This window comes from Miscanthus floridulus, chromosome 14 (assembly GCF_019320115.1).
Source record: "Miscanthus floridulus cultivar M001 chromosome 14, ASM1932011v1, whole genome shotgun sequence".
NCBI classification, from domain to species: domain Eukaryota; kingdom Viridiplantae; phylum Streptophyta; class Magnoliopsida; order Poales; family Poaceae; genus Miscanthus; species Miscanthus floridulus.
The window spans coordinates 59,526,964-59,536,419 of NC_089593.1; the positions used below are offsets into that span (position 1 = coordinate 59,526,964).

The window sequence follows — 9,456 nt, forward strand, 5'->3', positions numbered from 1 at the left end:
GACACGGGCCCATCATAGATCATTGCTCTCTAAACCCAGTGTTGTAGATCCAATATGAGTTTGAGAAGGGAGTTAGATGCATAAATGTACCTGTGTTTTCCCTGAGGAAGTTCTTTGCACATGTACACACCTCCAGGCCTACTTGCATGAGCATTTTATTTGTTCCAAATTCTCTCTTGTACCCCATAGTTTAAACTCGTCTGCGCACGAGCTAGCAAGATTAGAGTTGAGATGGGACTCAGGCCAAGTCCAGGTGTGGGATGGTCTTCTCCCTAATAATCTTGTAAACGTCTCTGTGACTCGCGAGTTCGCTGAGTCGTTTGGTGCAAATATAAGGCTATAGAGCCGAATTTAAGAAAAAAAAAACAACCCTAACAAGTGGACCCAGCCCGCTCCCAATAAACCTCCTACCCTTTCCGACTCCGGCATTTTCTATTTTCCTCTCGCAAAAAACAAACAAACAAAAAAATACATCGAGGCTTCGGCTTCCATTTCCGGAAAGTGTAACGAACCCCATGGAGGACACTCACCGGAGCGCCGCCCCAGCGGCGGCGGCCCCCGGAGGCAATGGAAGTGCCGGAGGAGGGAAGGACGACACCGGCAGGGGCAAGCGACCGGCGCCCTCGGCCTCCGCCCTTCCGGGGAACAAGAGAAGCAAGGTGAACTCCACATAGTCGGCCACCGGGGGCAGCCGGGCCGGCCAGGCGTGGACCGCGTCTCTGTTGGGGCTAATAATGTCGACTGGATTCGCAGGCGGGGGTGAAGGAGCTGGAGCCGGCGCTGTGGGCGAAGATGCTGTCGCAGTACTCGCAGGTGATCGTCGGGACCTCTTCCTGGTAGTTCTTGAACTTCTCGTCTGTCGATGGTTCTTGCCGCGTGATGGTTCGCGTGTTCTTGTATTTTGGAGCTCGCCTGCGATTTCTTGGCGGTTCTTGGGGTTTCGCTATTTGCAGTTCTTGTACATGTTACAGGTCACGGCTTGCTTGCGGCCAACTGCAAGTGTTCTTGATTTTTGGCAATTGGGAAGAAGGGTGTGAAGTTCTGGTGCAGATTCTTGAACGTTCTTGGCTTTCAGTTGTTATATCAGGGATTTTTTTTTCTTTTGGGGAATTTGGCTGGCCTATTTGTCACTATTTTCATTTCTGCAGTATCGTTTGGTTCCTTCTGTGGGCTTGTCATAAAAGTACCTTAGCTTGCAACTGTTCGCTGATAGTTTCTCTCAATGCATCAGCATCACTCAAGGATTTGCAGGATGCTGAAAGTAAAAGTATCTGTAGAAGTCAAGTGTTGGTTAAATTGTTTTTGAAAGAACTGTTTTGGTGTCAATGACGCAAGCAATTGCCTGTTTTTCTTAAAAAGGTTTGGACAAAATATCTGCATTTGGTGTGAATGAGCCTGTAAGTTCATCATCATGATTAAGAGATCTTGACCTTCCATTCTCGTGGTTAATCAGCCAAGATCTGCTCATTAAAAGTTTCTCCCACTGTTGGTAACGAGTGCACTTGTTCCTTTATTCATCTGGTCATAATGCTCAAATTGCTTAACTGATTTTTACCAATCTATTAACTCATACTGAATATCAACCATCTGTGATTGCAGACTCCTCATGTTCTACTCTCTGTCAGCGAAATTTCTGTTGGCAGAGGTCACAAATGTCACATAGTTTTGGATGACCAAACTGTTGACACAAATCTATGCCTGTTGCGGTTGCGGCATCTTGAGGTCCTTCAATGTTTCTGCACTGTTAGAATGCAGTTAAGTTGTTATGTTTCTTTGGCTTCTTGTAAACAGTTTGCTGCTTCTTATTCCAGCGAGGTGGTCCATGGGAGTTAGAGGTTACAGGCAAGGGTGGTTCGGTTGTAGTAAATGGAACACAAATCATCCGAGGTGCCAAAGTTCCCCTCAGTGGAGGGGATGAGATTTTTTTTGGTCGAAGTGGGGTGGCATGGCTATGTATCCTTATTACCAGATTTGGCACCATACATGTCCGATTCATTCCTCTGTCCTTTCTCCATATATTTGGTTGCTAACTAATACGTACTTCAGCAATGGTAGAATGAGTCAGATTTGTTAGTTTGACTTGCTATCCTGGAGTGATCCATAACCTGCTGGCAGATTTTTCAGCATCCTCTGACTGGGCCCAACATATTAGCATCTGGGCATAACAATTTGGGGGGGCCCATTGGCAGTCCCTACTGTATCTAGAGAGAACAACCAAGGAATAGAAAAAACTGGTAAGTTTACAACTAAGGTAACCAGTTCTGATATTGCAGGACCAATTTTATCTGACATCCGACTTAACTGATGAATTTTGAAGCTCTTGAAAATCAGAGCAATTTCGGGAGTCCTAATCCATCAGCCACTTTATCTGCGAGTGGATGGCAAGCCTTTAAGGATGGGCTGAAACAAGGAATTCTTAGCCCAAAGGATATCCATGTAACCCTTGATAATTTCCCGTATTATCTCAGGTCATTGCTAGTTCTAGAAATCTAGATTAATGTTTTGTGGATTCGCTTTAAGAGTTATCTGTTATCTTCTAGTCTTTATCTTCATTTACATTTGGATATTTTTCCTATTCACACTGTTGATCAGATCTCAGTAATTTTCCCAAAATACTAGGAGCAAGCAATCTGTATTTTAGCACCTTCTTTCTAACTAATCTGTGTTCATTTCTTGCAGTGATAGTACAAAGGAGATACTCTTGTTGTCTGCATTCGTACACATGGACAAGGAGTTCAACAAATGTTCACAAAAAGTTTCATCTCTAAATCAGCGAATTCCTATTATCTGGTCCATCAGGTATTCTCATCACTTTTTTATTTTAGTTATATTGCTGGTGAGAAACTAATGCCCTGGAGTTGTGTTACATTGCTATGGCTGCCTCACAATTTTCTTGGTGTTTGCTTTTCTGTACATCTCTAACTATTTTGCACAATCATGCTTCTAGGGTCCGAACTGTACCAGGAAACATTGATAAAGGCGCTTGCAAAGCACTTTGATGCTAGACTTCTCATACTTGATTCTCTTATTCTGTGTGGTGTAAGTTCAACATAGGTTCCCTTATTTATATGGACAATCAGAGTTTTTACTGATACCCTTTAGCTGCCCAATATGTCAACAGAAGTATTATTTATTGAAATAATTCCCTGCAGATGTCTTCAAAACTTCAAGAGTCCCTAAAGGATGTCAGGAGTGATGATGCACCAACTTTTAGTTCAGGAGCTGACATTGTGGGAACATCCAGAAAAAACACTTTCAGAGAAGGTTTTTGGTGCTCCCTTTCTTTTATTCATCAAAATTTTACTCGCACTGTAATCAAACCTTTACATATTTTGCGTTATGCAGGAGATAGGGTAGAGTATATTGGTGATGGTTCCTTAAAGTTGACACCCAGGTATTATTGCTGAAAATTGAGAGCTATCTGTTCTTGTTTCATTTGAACCTAGTACTGCTGTGTCTTTGATCTCTGCCGATTCTTTTGTATTTTTTTCTATGTGTTCTGAAGAAGGATTAATTTGTATCACGTACAATTAATGGTTTTTTTTCCCAAACACGCAGGAGAGCTGCATATCATTATATTAATGAAGGACTTGGATTTGGAAAATTAATGTGGAAGCTCGTATTCTTGTGTTTTGATAAAGTCTAAACAAGGACACAGTTGAGCTTTTTTTCTAATATAAGTGAAAAAAATACATAATATAGGCAATAGCATTTGGAAACTCATCATAAATAGAATTTCAGTAGACTAAATATTTTTGAAAGAGTATAAGGTTTCAATGCATGAACTTAAATCAATACCATAGTGGACTTGATTTGGTTTGGATATTTATAAATCATTTTTGTTTTCTTGAACACGCAGGAGAGCTGTGTATAATTATACTCCACCCTTACAACACATTGATAGATCATGTTGTGGTGGTCATTTGATTATATTACTACTGAGATACATTTGGTTCATTCTGATGAATTGTTTGATTTGTTTACAGCTCTTATGTTTATCGGGGTGAAGTAGTACTTGCTTTTGAAAAAAATGGGTCCTCTAAAGTTGGAGTTCTATTTGACGACCCTATCGATGCCGGAAATGATCTTGGAGGTTTATGTGACCGAAATCGTGGCTTATTTTGTTATGGTTAGTCTGAACTTCTTAAGCAATGTGGATTTAGTGACCTATTGATACTCTTTTGGTCTTATATATGAGCGATTTGTTGTTTGATATTTCTGCAGCTGCTGAACTTCGGCTAGACTCTTCTGGTGGTGAAGTTGATAGCCTTGCTTTAGGAAAGTTCATTGAGGTAATGGCTGTTATAGGTGATCAGCATCACTAAAATGTATTCTCTTACTGCCTCCAACAATACAGTATTCAGTTTAATTGCCTTTCAGGTCATTCAGAAGAAAGCAAAAGCAGTAATTTTGTTTGTGTTACTTCAAGGATGTAGAGAAGTCATTCACCAAATGTAGAGAATCGCTGATCAATGACCTTCCACCTGGTGTTCTGATATTGGGTCTCACACTCAGGCACAGAGCTACAAGGATCAGGTATACTTGCACACCTTTGAGGAAGCACAAGTTTTTAAGATAAAGAATGCTCAAGGTAGAGTCAGAGAAAATACAGGTTGTTCTCTAAAAAGCTTATTTGGACTTGGATGATTCTTGAATTTACCAGTTGGCATGGAGTCATGTTCCCATGTTTTCCCACTTTGTGTAAAAGATGTTAATTGAGTGCTTTGGACTGTTTTTGTTGTTATATCCTCGATTTGTTGATGTTGTGTGGCTTCCTACTGGCAATCAGTCCCCACTTAAAATTTTTCCCAGTAACATTGTCACCCTTTTGCATTATTTTTTGTGGGCTTATAAAGTGTAATGACATGCAACAGTGGAACGCTTTTAGGGCTGTTGTAATCTTATGTGTCAGTACTGTTAATATCACTTTATATCTCTTGAAAGTTTGTTTTAAACATGCAGGAAGCCATTGGAAGTAAGCCTGAAGGAAGCAGAAGTGCTACAGAGTCAACAAAGCATCTAAATAATCTTTTCCCTAATAAATTTCCATTGATCTTCCACAGGTAGTGTCATCCATAAGCACTTCTGTTAGGCACTGTGTTTGTAGGTAGTACTTTATCTAACCTGGAGATTTTCATATATTGTTTTTTGGCAGAATGGAGCACAGATATCAAATTTGAAGAAACGACTAGAACAAGATACTGAAACCCTTAAAGATAAGGCCAACATTAGTAATATTCGTATGGTAAGATACAATTAGACCATTTCTTTAAACATATCAATAGGAACATTTATTGGAGTACCAACCTTGAGTTGGAAATCACTCCCTCTCTTTCTTCAGTTTTTATCGGTTTTTATCACAAACACACTGGGAAATCACTCCCTCTCTTTTCAGTGTTTATCACAAACACACACTAGGAAATCACTCCCTCTCTCTTTAGTGTTACACACACTAGGAAATCACTGCCTCAGTTTTAACACACACTAGGGAATCACTCCCTCTCTCCCTCCTTTTGGTTGATGCGGCTCTCTCAGCCCTCACCATGATATCCTCCGAATTACTGCAGTCATAACTCCTATGATTGCCTATTATTCTCCTTACTACTAGCTAAAAATCTGCTACTACTAAGACTGCATCTAGACACAATGAACCTGGACACACAGGATTATAGATAACATTGAGTTATCTATTTCCTAAGTTTTAGAGATATGTTTCTTAACAGTCAAATCTTCTCATCTATATATATACATATATATGGGGATTGTATCCATTTTGATAAAGCAATAAAGAAATAGATTCAAGAGTTCCTATCTCCTCTGTTTGTCCCTGCCCTTGTGCTGCGGCCACCAGGCATCGGCATGGTCGTGCTGCTTGGATTAAGGCCATCTATAGTATGCCCATGACACTCTGTTTTTTCATTGCAGTTTCTGACTAGCAGAGAAATTGAATGCATTGGTCTTGAAGAATTATCCATCAATGATCGATTACTGACTAATGAAGGTAAGCTGTTCTTTCCATTGTTGCTCATGGACCAACTTTTTATTTTTGCCCCTTGTAATAATAAATTTATTGAACATTTATATAGCTCTAATTAATTTCAGATGTGGATAAGATTGTTGGATATGCTATTAGTCATCACCTTCAGAACTTTGGACGTCCAAAATGTGTCAAAATGGAACTTCCAATTGAAAGGTAAAAATGCAATGTTAATGTTGTATCAGACTTTCATATAAGCTTCGATGAGTTCTTTCTGGGGAATGCTATGTTAGCGTTGTTATTACAGCCTCAAGTATGGACTCAGTGTGGTACAGAGAACACACAGTGAAAATAAGAGCCCAAAGCATGTGCTAAAGGTGACCCCTCCATCTCTCTCTGTATATGTTAAAAGTCCCAGGCACAAAAATTCATGCAAGTTTCTTTTGTCAGGGTATGCTCACAGAGAATGTGTTCGAGGAAAAAATTCTTCTAAATGTTATCTCACCTAATGATCCTGGAGTAACCTTTGTGGATATCGGAGTCCTGGACGATGTGAAAGAGACACTGAAGAAATTGGTGATGCTCCCTCTACATAGACCTGAATTGTTCAACGAAGGGCAGCTAAGAAAGGTGCTTGCCTAGTTTCAAAATGGAAAATTGAGCCTGGCATATTTGCCTGGTAGTTATCATTTACATATATGGAAGTACTGCTAACACATTGCTTTCTGGCAGCCTGTGAAGGGAATACTGCTCTTTGGACCTCCTGGAACAGGTAAAACAATGCTTGCAAAAGCGGTAGCTACTGAGGCAGGTGCAAACATCATCAACTTGTCAGTATCAAGCATTACATCAAAGGTACTGTTAAACAAAAACAACTGTTCTTTTGCATGCTAATTTTGTCTGTTCTACTATTAAATCTGGTGCATTTTTAATTTTGTTTTCAGTGGTTGGGAGAAGCAGAGAAATATGTTAAAGGCAATTTTCTCTTTGGCAAGTAAATTATCTCCTGCTATAATATTTGTTGATGAGGTGTGCACCCAAATGGGTTATTCATTGTTTTATTCTGTTTGAGTGTGTTGTGGCACTTGCTCTTACAGTTGTTACTTTTTCTTTAACAGGTTGACAGTTTCCTAGGAAAGATAGAAAGACCAGGAGAGCACGAAGCAATGAGCAAGTTCAAAACTGAATTCCTGATAAACTGGGATGGTTTGCATACTAAAGAGCAAGAACATGTAACCGTTCTTGGAGCCACAAATAGGCCATTTGACCTTGGTGATGCCGTTATTCGAAGGTTTCCTTGCAGGCAGGCTTCTATGATCCCCTGAACTAGACAGATTTATGTCCACTCCTTAGCTCTTGCCACTGATTATTATTTGCAGATTAATGGTGAGCGTTCCTGATGCGTCGAGTAGAGAGAAGATTTTAAAAGTAATACTATCCAAAGAAATGTTGGCACCAGATATGGACCTCAAATTAGTTGCCAGTATGGCTGGTGGATATTTATGGACTGACTTGAAGGTATGCTGACGTCGGTGTGCCTTATACTCTTCAGTGGGGAGATGGAATTGGATATTTACCATTTGTTTCCCTTCCCTACAGAATCTGTGTGTAACTGCAGCCTTTCGCCCCCTCGATGAAATCATGGAGAAGGAGAAAAAGGTGCGCACAGAATCTCTTTCTTTGGTTAACCATTTTTCGACGCGTCTCTTCCCCTTCATCCCTTGTAGTGGCTCTTAAGTCCCTTTTTTTATCATACAGGAGAAGAGTTTGGCGATTGCTGAAGGTAGGCCTGAGCCTCCATTGTATGGAACCAAGGACATTCGACCACTTGAAATGGATGACTTCAAATTTGCGCTTGGCCAGGTGAGGGAATCATGACTTATTTGAGGCACGCTAATGAATTGGCATCATGATTTAAGAAGAGGTGTTTTCCTCTTAGCTTCCTATATATCAAGTACCGAATAATCAACTGAACAATTTATTGTAGGTGCATGCCAGCTTTTCGCCTAATTCAAGTACCATGGACAAGTTTATTGAGTGGAGCAACAAGTTTGGCGGCGGGATTTCAAAACTGAAGCAAACTCTGAGCTATTTCATGTAGTTGAACATAGAGCAACAAACAGCATTTGTACAGTTGCTATACTACCCCCTGCAAGTCAGTGTGCCCCAGTCAGTTGGGCTTTTCTCTGTTCCAACATTCAGGAGCAGGCGATGCTCCCGGTAATTAGCAAGACAATTCACTGAACTATGTGATACAGTGATAGTGAGGATTGACATGACCTATAGCTGTTGTCCTTAGCACTATACTTTCTCCGTTTGGTTCTCCCACTAATTCTGACAATTGGTAAAGACCTTGTACAGTGACGTGGAAATAACAAAATCAACATGAGTCAGTGCCGATTTGATTGATTGTAATGGTCAGTGGCTCAGTATCAACCACAAGCCCAACTGTGCAGGTTTTACTGTATTTTTGTTAGCTGTAGGTTGCATACAATTTTTTCTCTAGATTGCAGCATGGGAGGGAACAAAGCTTGCTTCCAACCGGTTTTTCTGTACTCCCTGTATGGATGCCAAGGTTGACTGATTTGTGTATATGTAATGATCAGTATCGATCACATTGCAAACTGTACAGGTTTTACATTACATTTTCACTGTAGGTCGCATGTAATTTTTGTGTAATTTGGAAACTCTGTAACCCCGCATAATTGCGGAAGTTGGAATGGCTGAACTTATGCATGACACACAACTTGTTTGCCACCAAGTTCTGTAGTGGTACGGATGCCAAATTTGGAACTGAAATTATGAATAGCATACTCTGCTGTTGGATAGTTGTTTTTTTCTTTTTCTTTTTCTTTTTTCATTTCTGAATTGATGCATTACAACATTACGGCACCACAGGCACAGCCGAACAGGTGAGCTGTGTTCGAGGACAGAGGTGCAACTGGAATAAAGAAGGCACATGTCAGAATGAGCCAATGAGGTGAGCAAGGGCAAAGGTGGTGATTTAGGTTTAAGGTCATTCAAAGGTTTTAATTTGAAATTACTTTACAATGGCATGTATAAGCAGCAGTTGTATTCTCAACAACCTATATATTTAAATGCACAAGCATCTCCAAACTTATCTCCTTGTGTCATTCAGTTTAGGTCACTTAATTTTTTGCGCCTTACTAGCGCCCAGACGTCCGCGTTCGGACGCCGGTGCCTGCTGCTCCATTCATGCGCGTCCGCACGCACGTAGGAGCCCGCGCCTCTCTGTCCAGACACCTGAGTCCCATCCCGCTTCCTACCCGCACCCCCTCCGCTTTCGGCACGCGTATGCCGTGCGGGGACCGCCTGCGCCCTCCCTATCCGCTTCCGGCGTAAGTTTCCTACGCCATTGTGAACGTCACCAGCATCGGGAAGAGGAGTAGGGGGCGGCGAATGCCCAGCCGGCGCCCGGAGGAGGAGAAGACACCGATGCAAGGCAATAGAAAAACGAC

The 9,456-nt window shown here is 41.1% G+C and overlaps 1 protein-coding gene, 1 long non-coding RNA gene and 1 pseudogene across 2 annotated transcripts; all 3 read left to right on the top strand.

Moving 5' to 3' along the window:
• Nucleotides 1-469: 469 nt before the first annotated feature.
• LOC136503512 (uncharacterized) lies at nt 470-1,943 on the top strand (the record flags this gene model as incomplete). Its single annotated transcript, XM_066498568.1, has 4 exons — nt 470-659; nt 754-813; nt 1,600-1,722; nt 1,812-1,943. Coding segments are annotated over exons 1-4 (459 nt in total), but the record flags the coding sequence as incomplete, so codon positions are not given.
• Nucleotides 1,944-2,015: 72 nt separating this feature from the next.
• On the top strand, nt 2,016-2,767 carry LOC136505607 (uncharacterized). Its single transcript, XR_010771251.1, has 3 exons — nt 2,016-2,234; nt 2,318-2,468; nt 2,680-2,767. It is a non-coding gene; the product is annotated as an uncharacterized lncRNA (long non-coding RNA).
• Nucleotides 2,768-2,937: 170 nt separating this feature from the next.
• Nucleotides 2,938-8,367, top strand: LOC136503513 (uncharacterized; annotated as a pseudogene).
• The last annotated feature ends 1,089 nt before the right edge of the window (nt 8,368-9,456 follow it).